Genomic DNA, 16,541 nt, shown 5'->3' with positions numbered 1-16,541 from the left:
GCTGGAGACCCTGCGGCTGGGGGGCAGAGAGAGGCGCTTCTGAAGGTTCCTCTTGTGTTTGGGGGGGGGGGGGGGGGGGGGTGTATGTAGGGGGGTGGATGTGGTGGTGTTGGGGGGGGGGGGGGGGGGGGGGGTCCGGGTGGGCTGGCTTTCATCATTGTGTTTCGGAGGTTCTGGGGAGCTTTTGTAGCTGGAGAAGTTTCCCACAAGGCTTTTCTGAGTTTGAGCTGCTTCTCTGCGGTTGCTGTTGCTCCGCTGGCGCTGGAGCTCTGCTGGAACGGAATGGAGGCTGGTGGGGTTTGGAGAGAGGGGCTCTCGCTCTAAGGGTCTAAAGAGAGCGCGCGGAAGAGATCTGGAGCTAAATTTGTCGCGTGAAGGATGGGGGAGATGGGGTCGGTTTATCAAGAGTTTTACACAGGTGAGCTAAAGCTAACACGCAGTTCAACTGAAGTGTTATTATTATTATTATTATTATTATTATTATTATTATTATTAGTAGTAGTAGTAGTAGTAGTATACACGCAAGCATGAATAACAACAACAACAACAACAACAACAACAACAACAATAATAATAATAATAAATAAATAAATAAGAATACTAATACTAATAATAATAATGTCCATTCCAGGGATATTATTTCTTCCAAGCATTTATGCATTTAAGCATTTCCAGTCAATGCATAATAATACTAATAATACTAATACTAATAACCATAATAATAGTTATTCATTATAAATGAAACTGGTTTATTTTCGCTGTAGGGATTTATTTTTATCCCTCTTTCAGTGCTGTCCTTGTGTTTCAGGGCTGGTTTTAAATTTAAGCGCATTGTTTCTTTGATTACTTTTAATTTGCTTTAAAATAAAATAAACTGAATTCAATGATCGACACTTTGAGGGCAGATTTCGTTTAAAAACACCTTTTTTTCTGTCGCTAAAGCTTTAAAAACAATGCATTTAAAATGACTTCTGATTCATAAACAACGCATAATAATCATAATCATAATAATAACAATAATAATAACAATAATCATCATCATAATAATAATAATCGTTGCTCATTTTATATTATACTCGTATTTCTTGATGTCTATTCACGGGTTCTTTGGTTTCTTTATAGAACCAGAAAGGGTTCTCCTAAGTCTGACATCATACCAACAGCAGCAGAACCCTGTCTGGCGCTCCATCAACCCGAAGAACCCTTTCCCCACGCAGAGAACCCTAATGGGTCTATCTAGAACGCATGGTTGTAAATAAAGCCATGGCATTCAGTGAAGAACCCTTCAAAAATAAAACACGTCTCTGTGTTTTTAAGAGTGAGCCGCCTGATTTTAGCCGTAATTCTAACTTTAATTAAAAACAGCTTTTTATTCTAATTTAAATCGTTTTATTCGTGCGTTTCTAATTCAAAGAGTCAGAGTGAGAAAAAAAACCCGAAGAAGCTGCTGCCGAGATTAAAGCCCCTCCATCCCCCCTCAGCGCGCCGCTCGCGTGCAGTACAGCCCACCCGCGCGCTCCGTGACGCACCGGCTCGGGAGCCAGCCGAGCGAGCGCGAGGAGCGCGGCTTCATACCAGATTCTTGTCCGAATTGTCCGGTTCCGCCTTAAATGGCGCAGCCGCGGAGCCGCGAGCGGGAGGCCGACCTCACCCCCCACCCCACCTCCCCCAATCCGTCACTCTGCTCTCTTCTGCTTTAAGGAGGCTGCGCGCGGACCGAGGAGGAGGAGGCGTCGGGCTCGGAGGAAGGCGCGAGCTCGCTCCGCGGCAGCGGCGTGTGCAAGTGGTTCAACGTGCGCATGGGCTTCGGCTTCCTGTCCATGACCAGCAGGGAGGGCGCCGCGCTCGAGCCGCCCGTCGACGTCTTCGTCCATCAGGTGAGTCCCTCGCGGGCCTTGCTCGGGACCTCACGCGCGGCCCTGAGATGTGCAGGCGCGTCTGGTGGCATCTAAGCAACTTCTGTTTTGCTCGTTTTTTTCTGCACCACGGTTTTAGGGCGAGCCCAGCTGACGGGTCTCGGTGTCGTGGTAACTGCACGCGGCTCACCGGGCAGTGCTAATGCGTGCCTGTGCGCGTGGGCCTAACTGGCTGGCAGGAGGTGGTGCAACAGAAACAAACGCACACACAGTAATGAACAGCTCCGGAGCCCCGCTGGTGACATCCTGCATAAATAAAAAAAATTATGCGTGGCCACGACTTAATCATCTCATTCCCATGCCTTACTAAGTCGTGGCCACGCATTATTATTTTTTTTATCATCTCATCTCATTATTTTTTTATCATCTCATTCCCACGCCTTACTAAATCATGGCCATGCTTTAGTAAAGCGTGGGAACGAGATCCTAATGCGTGGCCACGACTTAGTAAGGCATGGGAATGAGATGATTAAGTTGTGGCCACGCTTTAGTAAAGATCCTAATGCGTGGCCACAGCTTAGTAAGCCGTGATCTCGTTCCCACGCCTCATTAAGTCATCGTCACAACTTAACCATCTCATTCCCACGCCTTACTAAGTCGTGGCCATGCATTAGGATCTGGTTCCCATGCGTTAATAAGGCGTGGCCACAGATTATTTTCATTTATACAGGATGTCATGAGCAGGGCTCCTTATAAAGCAGTTCATTGCATGCATTCAGAGCAGTTTAGTGCACACTAACCCCTAACTCTCTAAAATATCTGCCTAGTTCAGTGAGTGAGGTGTAAACAGAGATTCAGAGGTGGTTTGGTGTGAAATGGTTTAGACGTCTTTACAGTGGTGTTGATGGGAACCAGGCGTCGCCATGACTACAACACAGATATAGACATTTTATTTACCATCCAGAACCTCCAGAGAACCTACACGAGTCTTCTGAGTTTATATGGAATGTTGATGATGGGAAAATAGTGGAAAATCTGGAATAATCAGTTTTCTCTGGGGACTATTTTGTCTCACAGTGCCCTGCATGTCTCCCTCCACCATAAGCAGATTTGAAAAAAGTCCAAAATCTTTTTGAAACCACCAGGAAACACTGATTGCGTTTACATGCACTGATCCAACAACTGCAGACAATCATATTTTTTCAGTAATCCGATCAACACGTTAACATGCATTTGAGTAATCAGATAATGGGGAAACCCCAGGTCTACATGAGTCAGACAGTAATCAGATAATGTGGAAACCCCAGGTCTACATGAGTCAGACAGTAATCAGATAATGGGGGAACTCCAGGTCTACATGAGTCAGACAGTAATCAGATCATGGGGAAACTCCAGGTCTACACGAGTCAGACAGTAATCAGATAATGGGGAAACTCCAGGTCTACAGGAGTCAGACAGTAATCAGATAATGGGGAAACTCCAGGTCTACATGAGTCAGACAGTAATCAGATAATGGGGAAACTCCAGGTCTACATGAGTCAGACAGTAATCAGATAATGGGGAAACTCCAGGTCTACACGAGTCAGACAGTAATCAGATAATGGGGAAACTCCAGGTCTACAGGAGTCAGACAGTAATCAGATAATGGAGAAACTCCAGGTCTACACGAGTCAGACAGTAATCAGATAATGGGGAAACTCCAGGTCTACATGAGTCAGACAGTAATCAGATAATGGGGAAACTCCAGGTCAACAGGAGTCAGAGAGTAATCAAATAATGGGGAAACTCCAGGTCTACACGAGTCAGACAGTAATCAGATAATGGGGAAACTCCAGGTCTACAGGAGTCAGACAGTAATCAGATAATGGAGAAACTCCAGGTCTACATGAGTCAGACAGTAATCAGATAATGGGGAAACCCCAGGTCTACATGAATCAGACAGTAATCAGATAATGGGGAAACTCCAGGTCTACATGAGTCAGACAGTAATCAGATAATGGGGAAACTCCAGGTCTACAGGAGTCGGACAGTAATCAGTTAATGGGGAAACTCCAGGTCTTCATGAGTCAGACAGTAATCAGATAATGGGGAAACTCCAGGTCTACATGAGTCAGACAGTAATCAGTTAATGGGGAAACTCCAGGTCTACATGAGTCAGTCAGTAATCAGTTAATGGGGAAACTCCAGGTCTTCATGAGTCAGACAGTAATCAGAAAATGGGGAAACTCCAGGTCTACATGAGTCAGACAGTAATCAGATAATGGGGAAACTCCAGGTCTACATGAGTCAGACAGTAATCAGTTAATGGGGAAACTCCAGGTCTACATGAGTCAGACAGTAACCAGATAACGGGGAAACTCCAGGTCTACAGGAGTCAGACAGTAAACAGATTTCTGCTTTACTACCAGCCAAAAACTCAGAAGATGTGATGTAAACATAATGTAACTCAAACTTCATACCCAGACGCTGTCCTGTGCAGACCGGAACCTATAACCAATAACCTATGGAGAATTATTTAATTTTGATGGGGTGGTCCTGTTTTAATGGGTGTGGCTTTTCTAGCCTTTACAGTATGGCTTTAGCAGCCCAGGACACTCACAGACCAATCACATGCGTTGTAAAGATCACACGTGATGCTACTCAGCCAATCAGATCTGTGCATTACGATGAGACCTGAGACTCCAGTCAGGGGAGGGAGGAGGAGAGAAACAGCAGTCAGAGAAGAAAGTGAGTCAGAGGGAAGTTATTCCACATGATGTGCTCTAAAAAGAGGAAACTGACAGTAAATGTTGTTGAAATCTGACCGAACTGGACTTTATTTGATCTGATGTTCAGTAAATGTTGTTGAAATCTGACCGAACTGGACTTTATTTGATCTGATGTTCAGTAAATGTTGTTGAAATCTGACCGAACTGGACTTTATTTGATCTGATGTTCAGTAAATGTTGTTGAAATCTGACCGAACTGGACTTTATTTGATCTGATGTTCAGTAAATGTTGTTGAAATCTGACCGAACTGGATTTTATTTGATCTGATGTTCAGTAAATGTTGAAATCTGACCGAACTGGACTTTATTTGATCTGATGTTCAGTAAATGTTGTTGAAATCTGACCGAACTGGACTTTATTTGATCTGATATTCAGTAAATGTTGTTGAAATCTGACCGAACTGGACTTTATTTGATCTGATGTTCAGTAAATGTTGTTGAAATCTGACCGAACTGGACTTTATTTGATCTGATGTTCAGTAAATGTTGGTGAAATCTGAGTGAACTGGACTTTATTTGATCTGATGTTCAGTAAATGTTGGTGAAATCTGACCGAACTGGACTTTATTTGATGTGATGTTCAGTAAATGGTATTGAAATCTGACCGAACTGGACTTTATTTGATCTGATATTCAGCTGTCAACTGTATAAGATGCTGATATTCCTACTCGGCTACTTCAGTAAACAGTTTATGGCACTGAGTCACGATGTAAGACGTTATGATGTTCTGGACTTTCGCTTGAGGAAATTTTCTGTGACTGGATCTTGCTGAATTTTAATTAAGGACCTCTGCTCTAGAAGATGAAGATTATTGAAATCCTTTACTTCATGTTTGGTTTCAGTGTTTTGCTGCGACGTCCACCGTCTGATCTTGCGCATGTGCAGACTGAGGAATCTGTAAGAAATCAGAGTAAGAGTTCACATGCACTGAGAAATCTGTTTACTGAGCTAAAATCCAGCCTTTTTATCAGATTTGTAAATCAGATTTCTAGATCAAAGTATGGTGACCATTTGAATAATCGGATAACTGCAGAAATCTGATCATGATCAGATTATTGAGTGCATGTAAACACACTCAATGTCTCAGATAACACCGTATATTCATAACTACTGCCTGCAAAGAACCTTTCGTAATGAAGGTTCTGTTCAGGTACATTTTTCCTTCATTGAAGTACAAACAGTGTAAATGTTCCCTCAGAGGTTCTACAGTGGGTCCTAAGGTCTGATTTTGGAGCTTAAAAAAGTTGGTATTTGTTCCTTTTCATAAGCAAATGTTTTAAAACAGAACAGTAGAATAAAAGCCTGGAGGCGAGGCGAGGTGTGTGGAGTCAGTCCAGCTTAGAACAGATCATCTCAGTGGATTATGGTTCAGTTATGATCCCTGACTAAAGGCACTGAGATGGAGCCTTGAGGGTCCCACCACAGTGTCAAGAGGGGCACTGACCCAGAGACAGTTTAGTACCTTTATTTCTGAGAGTGTGTAATAACGTCTGTGAGGGAGCTTTTAGAGGTGGACGTCTGGTTCCTATCACCACCACTGTGAACAGTTCTGACACTGAGTTTTACTGGATGTGGGCTGTTTAAAGGGAATGAAAGTTCAGGCTTTACTATGATCGTTCACTCTGAGCTTGTCTGTTGTACAGGTGTAAAAGGGGGAGATTATCGTTCTTCATGTGATCGTTCCGTTGATATTTGCCTTTAAATCATCTTGGATTCATGATGGCTGTGGGTCAGAATCTGTTGGCACCTCCTGATTTAATTTGCCATACAGTTTATAAAGAGTTCTCAGTTCTCAGTTCGCGATTTCTACAGCCTGCATCGCGACTGTTTCTCTGTGTTTGTCATTAACAAATACTGTTTATTGCGATGTTGGGCATTTATTTTTTGTGCCTGTGTATCGTGGTCAAGTTATAACTGTAAACACAAGCACATTAGTGAGATGCAGCATTTTTACCTCCTCCAAGCTGGATTGTGCCAAAATGCACTCAAAGGCCACTATATTAGGTTCAGTTGCTTGTTAACACAAATAGCTAATCAGCCAATCACACGGCTGCAACTCACTGCATTTAGGCATGTAGAGGTGGTCAAGACAACTTGCTGAAGTGCAGGCCGAGCATCAGAACGGGGAAGAAAGGGGATTTAAGGGACTTTGAACATGGCGTGGTTGTTGTGGACGAAAATGCCTTGTTGATGTGAGAGGTCAGAGGCAGACTGGTTCCAGATGATGGAAAGGCAACAGGAACTCAAATAACCAACCAAAATCTCTGAGGAACGTTTCCAACACCTTGTTGAAAGTCTGCTACGAAGTTCTGAAGGCAAAAGGGGGTCCAACCTTTTCCTAGCAAGGTGTACCTAATAAAGTAGCTGTTGAGTGTATCTCCGTCTGTAAAGTCTCTGGCGGAGTGTGAGTTTATCTTATAGTAAGGAAAAATCCTGATTATGATTCTTTCCAGTTAGAATCATGGTTTTGCCCACCCTATTGAGATAAAGATCATGCAGAACTGCTTCTTGAAGTCTTCAGTGATACACTAAGCCAAAGTGTTTTGTGCATTGAGCTGGAAATCGTCACTGCTTTACAATCTTTCAGCTTGAGGCTTTGAACAAACAAGCAAATGCGAGCTTGTGTTCAGAGCTGATGTGTTGCACAGGTGTTTAAGAAAGCCCTTTTAATTGATGAACAGCTTTCGGTTTTGCTTTTCATCAGCATCAGTGAGTCATTCGCCCCGGAAAATCACCTAAAAGGGACCAAACTGCGACATGACTCACAAATCAGATCGCTCATCAGACTCTGCTTCACCATCCAGAGTGATTTCATCCTCCTGTGACCATCGATCAGCCAGAGATCAGCTCCAAAATCACCCAAACCCCACTCACTGCTGTTATATCACATCTCTGCTTTAGGCCTTCATATTATAAACAAAGGGCTTTCAGTTTGCATTGATTCTGATTATTAACAGTATCAGATATTAAATATGCAACTCAATTTGTAATTATAAGTAAAGCTTTTCTTGCTGTATATCAGAGCTTTAGCACTGAGCATAAACAGAAAGTCAATTAAAAACCTCATGCTAATTGTTTATTTAAGTGACACTTTTTTAATCCCTTAACCACGCTAACCCTAACCCTAGCCAGTTCCCTAACCTCCAGCTCACAACTGCCCACGATTTTTACTCATAATAACCAACAGAATGAATCACCATCAAAATTATTGCACTTTAAGCTCACAGACACAGTTTTTGACTGTTTTAACTACAACTGCACTTGTTTTCAAGATCTCTTCAATTAAAAAAACATAAAATGTAGCAGGCGCTGGGTAAAGTTTTGATCAGAAATTACCCAAATTCACAAAGATATCAAATGTCTGTTGGCATGTACACGTTAAACAATGGCATTTCTCTGTAGCCCAGGGTCTCCTGAGAATACCAACATATGGCATGTGTGACTGTCACATGTAAACACTTGTATATTTAATAATGATTGCAGTTGTAATTGTAATTGACTCAAAGTACCAAAAAATTCCCCAAATTTTAAGGTTCTAAGGGTTAAAGCCATGGTTTCAGTATTGGTCTCTATGCTTCTGTCCACTTTCTGTGCAAAATTCGTTGTGATTTTGCTGCCCAACAGCTCGTTTCTGTGCTCTTGAGTCTGGGGCTTTACAGCGATTGATTAAAGGTGTGATAGAAGCCGAAATTTCTTGAAGAGATTAAATACACAAATTACAACAAGCGTTAAGTTGATGTGTTGCACAAGACATTTTAGAAAAGGCGCCTATTACACTCTTAAAAAAAGACAGTTCTTCAAAGATTCTTTAATAAAAACAGTGGTTCTATATATAGAGGGTGTCCCAAAAAAATAGACATCATTGGAGACGTGAATATCTGAGTAACTAGTAACTGAGTAACTGAGTCCCGGCAAATGAAATGAAATAGGCTTCATGTTGAACAAAACAAGACTTATTTATCAAAATTCAAATGAGAAATTCAGAGGGATGTAGATTTTATAACCGATTTCACAGCTTCACAAATGTTCAATATGCGCACCGCCTGTGACGCGACACATGTCAAGTCGGTGGTCCAGCTCCTGCCTCTTTGAAGTTTTTGTGCCGTGTCCAAATCTGCTTTCCAGTTGGTGCATTTTTACTGAATTTTAATGAAAACGCATGCTGCTCACTCTTGTTTGACTGTGTTCGAGCGTATTCTAACACACAAAATGCCTTTTCATTTCTAGTGAACGCCATTCAACCTGAAAAAAACATTAACAATTCAACTTGAATAGTTTTTACGCACATTTTGATCGAATTTGAGATCATTTGAGGGAGAATTGGCTGTTATTAGACTGAAATAATCCATGAACCATGTAGAACCATGAACACTCAAAGAACCAGTTGCACGCTTAATAGGACTAGAAAATGAAAGTCATTTTGCAAGCCGAATAGGACTGTGTTACGGGCCTGACTCGACCCGTGGACCTTGAGTTTGACACATGGGGGCTAAACGAACCACAGACCCAAGCTACCCTGAGGATAGAACATCTTACCGTTGGTATCTTCTGTCTTTGGTTCCTCCAGACAGGCTGATTGGATGGTGAAGATCTGTCCTGTAGATCTCGTTCTCTTTGCTACCAATTCTAACACTAAAGTGAAGCGTGAAGGTTAGAAAGACAGTTGTCCACATCTCCACCTGGGCCAGATGATCTTCACCCTTTACAATAAGGGTGCCATAAAGGGCTTTTTACAATGATGCCATAGACGAAACACTTTAAGTACCCTTAAAGCCGTGGTTCTCAAGTGGTCCATGTTTTGAGATAGAGCACTTAATAAAGGTGCCAGTGTTTTTCTGGGTGATATCATTGGAGAAACATTTTTTGGTTCCCTATAGAACCATGTTTAAAAAAGAACCGTTTAAGCAGTAAAAAATCTTGCAAAGGTTGTGTTTACGGGTGCTAAAATAATCGCAACTGAATGGATTTTTACATCATTCCATAGAACAACCATGTCCAGCTCTCCAGGACCAGGGTTGGTGACCGCTGCCAGAGAAGAACCATTTTTGGTCCATTAAACAAAACTTTCAACCAGTTACCTTTTTGTAAGGTAAAGGTTCCTTAACCTGTACATAATGTGAAGGTTCTTTAAATCTTAAAAGTCGCTTCATGCTCTCAAATCTCATTTAAGAAAGCGGTTCTTCTATGTCATCACTGAAAGGACCATTTGTGCCACTTGTTTAAAGAATGCAGAGCAATTATCCATCCTTTGTGAACCACAATGGTTCTTCTATTACAGTGGTCAAACCCTGGTCCTGGTGATCTACCTTCCTGCAGACTTTAGCTCCATCCTTAATTAATCCCCCCTGACCAAATTATTGATCCTTTAATCTAATTAAGATGAATAATCAAATTATTGCCTTGTTTGGTTGAATGAGGTGTGTTAGTTTTGGTTTGGAGGTGAAACCTGCAGGAGACCAGATCTCCAGGAGGAGAGTTGGTGACCACTGCTGTTGACTGTAGTTCAAAACACAAACTGCCACACCTTCTCCAGCTGGATTGACTGAATCAGATGTGATAGTGTTGGGTAACGGAGGTAGCAGGTTAGATTTAGATCAGAACTCGGAATGTGCGTTCCGAATGAATTCCGACAAACATTTAATTATTCAGAAACAGGGACACTGGTGGGTTTTCCTGTTGGATGAGTAACAGAAACTGCATCTTCAGATGAGCTAATAAATTAACCGAGCTAACTAATGTCACATTGGATGCTCATTAAGTCTCATTTTGTTTACATGAGGTGTTTTCTCCTGAACGGACGATGTGCCAACATGTTATTTGTAAGAGAAATACATTTTCATTGTTTCTGAATGTAGATACCATCAGCTAGAGCAGTTAGCCAAGGTAGCGATACAACCACCCCAGAGGAAATAATTATTCTTAATGAGACCGATTACTTTGCCTCTGGGACATTTTATCAGCTTTCTCAGTCATGGTCTTAACAATGCGCTCACGTTTAGGCTCTCGGTTTTCAGAGTAGCAACGTATAACATAACATACTTACTCATAAAACCGCCAAGTTTGACTGAATTCTTGGCCCATTTCCTCTGGTTTCCCACCATGAGAGGTAGTGATACCCGAATAGTGATTTCAGTATTCGAGTACTGGCACCTTGAACAGTTAACCGAGTACTCGAGTAACCAGGCTCATCCCTAGTTAGAACTGAGCCCAGTGGGAAAGTAGATCTCCAGGAGGAGGGTTGGTGACCACTGTTGTATGGTGTCACTAAAAGAACCCTTTTCTGGCACCTTTGTTTATAAGAGCATGTGGACCGATGCACAATGATATTGGAATAATGAAAGTATTAGCAGATATTAGCTTAAAAAGTGATCAGCATCAGATGCGTATTTGGATTTTAAACTGATATTTGATGACATATTTGCATTTACTGTATTTTGGAAGAGCAGAATGTTACTAATATATCAGCGTTTTATTTAGTAATACACGTTATATTTCTTTGTAAGGCTGATCCAGATAGATTTAATCCCAATCTTTATAAATGCGGCATTGTCTGTACCAGTACTGGCTCAAAATCTAATTCCTAGTGTTTTAGAGAACCATCTATTAAAAGGTGGTGCTGCTTTAAAGAATCATTTTTAGCACCTTTAATTTCAAGAATATCTTTTTTAGTTTACCTGTACAATGAAGCTGTTTTTCGGTCCAGGGGCAAATGGTGTTTCTATGGTTTTATTTTTCAGGCATGATGACTTAGCCACTCCATATCTCTTCTCTGGCTTGTATACATATGAAAAGGATGCTGTCCATTTGAAATGTCCCTCTCTGTGTGCTGGATGTCCATTGAATCTTTTGTTTGCTTTCAACTGAAATCAGCATATGCATTGAGGACTCGTGGCTGTGTGAAGCCAATTGCTTGTCATTATCACTGTGAATCAGCAGTTCACTGGCCACCCTTTACTGATGAGGTTCGATCAGATTATTTGGTTTTGAGTACCGTAGGATGAAAACGTTGGGTATTTTTGGAAAGTGAACAGTTCTGGTTTGGAGAATCCTGGAGAAGGCCTCCTCACGATGTTTGTGGGATGATTATCGATCATACTCAGAGTCGGGTCCTTCCTGGGGGACCCTGCTCGTTCCGGGAGACAATGGCTGCCATTGTCAGGCTGAAGAGAGGAAATCCTGCCGGCTGTGATCTGTTACTGAGCAGTAAACCAGTGAATGAAGAGAGTGTGTGTGTTCCTCGTGTGAACAGGAGGCAATATCGAGAAATAAAAGGAACCAGAAGAAACAGGGCAGACGCTACAGCAGACGAGGAGGGTTACGGCCTGTACTTCTGTTTCACTTTAATTATAATTCCAATTAAATCTAATTAAATGCACCTTTTCGCTTATAATGCACTGAAGGTGTATCAGCACGTTCATGGTTCTTTACCACTCTGTTTTGGAAAGTTTTTAAGAGTTCTTAAACATTTTAAGAACTTCTGTGATACTTTTAAAGCTAGTGGGTGCCAAAAAGGGATTTGGGTTTTTTTTGGAATGATGCTATAGACAGTACATCACTTTTTCCACACTCAGGGTCTTCTGGGTCTTCAGAGAAGGCCTAATGATTTCTGGGAAATAAAAATGCACGTCTGTAATTTTTAGCTTATTTATATTTAGTATAATTGTCATGCTTGGTGTATTTAAACAGTGCAAGTAATACTTTTACTTCATTGATACTTTTTTGAAACAAAAGGTTTATATTTTTGGAATTCCAAATTGATAATAAGCCCAATCAGGATTGTTTTCTATGTGGTAGATACGGCCAGTCATGCTCTCCCATTGGTTAGGACTTCAGGAGCTGAAGTGAAGGCCTTACATGTTAAATTAACTATCAACATATTTACTAAGTGACAGAGGAATCAAGTAATCATGCTTGATTTATAATGGATGAAACCATCAAAAAACATCACTCTAGTTGTTTACTAGAGTTCACTAGGAGTGCGAGTTTTAGTCTAAGCAGGTTCTGGTTAGTTGTTAGGAATGTTAAACAGTGGCGGCTCCATGTCATTTACATTTATGGCATTTGGCAGACGCTCTTATCCAGAGCAACTTACAATTGAATCATTTTTACACAGGCGAAGGTGGTGTTAGGTGTCTTGCCCAAGGACTCTTATTGGTGTAGTGTAGGGTGCTGACTCAGGTGGGGGATTGAACCCCAGTCTACAGCGTAGAAGTAGAGGGGTTACCCACTACACTATACCAATCACCTATGTCAGAACTCTTTACTGAAAGAGTCTCTGTAAAACTGACACATACAAGATCAGATATACACTCACCAGCCACTTTATTAGGTATTGGTAGTAAAAGGCTGGACCCCCTTTTGCCTTCAGAACCTTAATTCTTTGTGGCAAACTTTCAACAAGGTGTTGGAAATGTTCCTCAGAGATTTTGGTTGGTTATTTGAGTTCCTGTTGCCTTTCTATCATCTGGAACCAGTCTGCCCGTTCTCCTCTGACCTCTTACATCAACAAGGCATTTTTGTCCACTCAACTGACCGCTCACTGGATATTTCCTCTTTTTCGGACCGTTCTCTGTAAACCCTAGAGATGGTTGTGTGTGAAAATCCCAGCAGATCAGCAGTTTCTGAAATACTCAGACCAGCCCGTGTGGCACCAACAACCACGCCATGTTCAAAGTCCCTTAAACCCCCTTTCTTCCCTGTTCTGATGCTCGGTCTGCACTTCAGCAGGTCGTCTTGACCACCTCTACATGCCTAAATGCAGAGTTGTGGCCGTGTGATTGGCTGATCAGCTATTTGTGTTAAGAAGCAACTAAATAGGTGTACTTAATAAAGTGGCTGGTGAGTGTATGATTTCTGTGACTTCAGATAAAAAATAAAATGCCTTTCGCAGGATGTAAATGTCCTTGTTTAGTGCAGAATGGTTGTAAATGTTTTTGAATTGCTATTAGCTTATAGCTAACATACTACTTGAATTCCCTAGAGGTGAATTCTTTGCAATGCTTTTTTGAGCATGTGGTTGACATCATCAAAACACTGACCACCTGCATGTTTCCTCAGAGACAGTATGATGCTTAATTGGATTTAGTGTTGTGCAGTATTCAAAATGATAGGAAACATCATTGTGCTCATAGTTTTTGATTGTGTTCTTGTAAATGTGGGACTTCTGATCCTTTTTTTGTCTGTTCCAAATGAAAATATTGCGGTACATATTGCATGTTGTGAAAATGTCTTGAGGTATCATGATGTTTTGCCATATTGCCTCTAGTAGAGGGACCATTCTTGCTTTCTTTTCTCTAGATATTTTATAAAAGAGATATGAACAATCTTTACTAGTAGAGCACCTTTAAAATGACAGATGCTGACCAACAGTCCAATAAAAAAACAGAAAGTAATAAAAAAAAAAAACATGTAAAGAGTGGCTTTTTGATGCATTTGGGGATGATGCAGAAGACCCACCACATAGTACGACTTAAGGGCATTTCCTAGAACCCCATGTCCAAGCAAAGAACCATTTATGAAGCTATATTTCTGAGACCTGTCCGACAAAGACAGGACATGTGGTCTTAAGAGCTGCTTGTACACGTTTGCTAAACCCGTATGAAAGTGTCCACTTAAGCAAGACCACAGACCACAAATGTGGACTTTGCGACAGGCCGACAGAGATAGAGAGAGCAAGAGAGGGATCGAGGGGGATGGGAGGTGTGGATGAGGGGAGGAGGAAGGGTTTATGGAGGGAAAGGGAGAGGCCTTGTTAGCTGGACTCATTCATAAAAAGTCTTCCATAGTAAAAGAGGAGGGGGCAGTGGTGGAAGAGGTCAGAGGATGAAGGGATGGCGGGATAGTTCCAGGAAACCTTGATGGGGGGTTGGGAAGGAGGAATGTAGAGGTTGTCAGGCAATCAGGATTGAATTCCTTTCCCACTGCCCTCACTTCAAAAGGGGGGTGGTGGTCTTTGCACCCCCCTGTTCTTGTGAGAGAGGTGTCCGGGTTAAGCTTGAGGCATTCGAGGGCCGTAAAATGGCCCAACACAAGCTTCCCACCCTCGAACAGGACTCTTCAAGACTATATTCAGATGTGGTGCTACCTTGTTGATCTGATAGAGTTGATGTTTGTCACAGCCACATGTGTTATGGGATTGTACGTTGATGTTTGATTGAATGGTGGGACCACGCCTGGTCCACCGCTGTCACTGTTAAAATCCAGTGGTTCTTGAAAGCTCTTTTGGAGAACGATGAAGTCACCAGAAACATGGTCTCCAATTGGAGACAACTGGGTGTTGGTTTTTAAGGTAGATCCTTTTGCTAGCCCCCTCTCCACATGCCTGTAGAGCAACCATCTCAGGAATGCACACTTCCCCCTCCTTCTCCTCCAATATCCTCTTGCCACTGATGGTCAGGTGGAGATTCTACCAGATGGAGTCATTTTGCAGTGTCTCAATGTTCAAACTGGATTCTCATCTCCATCCTGAGTCCATTCTGAAGGTACTCTGGACAAAAGAAAGTTTCAACAGTAGTGGATAGGGATGTTTTAAATAGGAGTGAGGAGTCCATTTATCCATTTATTTAATTTCCAGTGTAAACACTTTCCTTTAAGTAAAAGTGCACTTTTAGATAAAAGCACAGGAGCAGAACGACTAAAAGCTACAGAGAAAAATGTTCCTCCTAACAACCATCTGGAAGAGCTGGTAGACACCAAAACTGCCCCCATCAAAAATCAAGCTGCTCCAGATCTGAAAACATGCACAGGTGTTTCTGTCCATCCTTCCACTGTGAGAAGACCACTCAGTGCTGTGGGTCTGAAAGGATGTGTAGCTGATCAAGAAGAACCTCACTGAGAAAAGGAGATGGACACATCAAACAAAGAAGCTGAACGATGGACTGACCGCCCCAGAGTCCAGACCTCAGCACCACTGAATGGGTTTGATTACTTCAGAAAATCATAAACCAGCTTCTAAGACTGAACTTTGGAGGCGTGTCTGCAGATTTAGTAAGTTTGGTAAAGTTTGGTTGTTTTTGGTGTGTTTTAGTTGTTCTTGATAAGGTTTAGTAGTTTTTATGTCTTGGTAATTCTTGGTTTAAGTTGTTTTTTATGTTATTTAGCTGTTCTTGGGATGGTTTATTATGGTGTGATAGTTTTTTATATTGTTTGGTAGAACTTGATATGGTTTGGTTGTTTTGATGTGGTTTTGTTGTTTTTGTTGTGATAGGTTTTGATGTTTGTATGGTTTAGATGTTCTTGGTATTGTAGTTTTGATATGGTTTGGTAGTTCTTGGTGTGGTATATTTTGGTGTGATTTTGTTGTTCTTGGTGTGGTAGAACTTGATGTGATTTGGTTGTTCTTGGTGTAACTTGGTTGTTTTTGATATGTTTTAGTTGATCTTGGTAGATTTTGGGATGCTGTAGTAATCTTTGGTGTGGTTTGGAAGTTCTTGATAAATTTTGACATGTTAAGCAGTCTGTAGCTATGCATTCCCTTTTTTGTTTTCAATAACTGACGTAAAAACATTTTAAACCCCATGTTTGGTGAGAGAAGGTATTCTGAGCACAAGCAAGAAAACAGGATCTGCTTCAAGCTGTTACAGAATGTTCTAAAGCCAAACAACATAACAGGGCTGACGGAGGACAGGCACTAACGTTACACAGTAAAGGAGAGCTCATTAAAAGAGAACAGATTGCGAGACAAATTTCATTTCGTGCGTTTTCAAGCTGCAGACGGCCACTTTTCAGACATTTAAACTGCCCAACTTGATTGACAGTCGCGATAGACAGAAACTATTGAGTATCGAGTGCCATTACCGACTTTCCTGAATGTTATAATAACAGAACAGAACTGATTCAAATGTTCCAAAAGTCATACCATCTATTCATAGTGTGATTTAGCAGAACTGTGTACATATTGATTGATTTGTTTGATTCT

The 16,541-nt window shown here is 41.6% G+C and overlaps 1 protein-coding gene across 1 annotated transcript in view; it reads left to right on the top strand.

Annotated features, from left to right (window-relative positions):
- Nucleotides 1-378: 378 nt before the first annotated feature.
- The window catches only part of LOC108441744 (protein lin-28 homolog A-like), a 28,214-nt gene continuing 12,051 nt past the window's right edge, over nt 379-16,541 (top strand). The window contains exons 1-2 of the mRNA XM_017721429.1: nt 379-418; nt 1,702-1,877. Coding sequence (XP_017576918.1) covers nt 379-418; nt 1,702-1,877 — 216 coding nt within the window. The remainder of the gene's footprint in view (nt 419-1,701; nt 1,878-16,541) is intronic.

Source organism: Pygocentrus nattereri, chromosome 1 (assembly GCF_015220715.1).
Source record: "Pygocentrus nattereri isolate fPygNat1 chromosome 1, fPygNat1.pri, whole genome shotgun sequence".
Classification (NCBI taxonomy): domain Eukaryota; kingdom Metazoa; phylum Chordata; class Actinopteri; order Characiformes; family Serrasalmidae; genus Pygocentrus; species Pygocentrus nattereri.
This window is presented reverse-complemented; position numbering and strand designations above follow the sequence as displayed.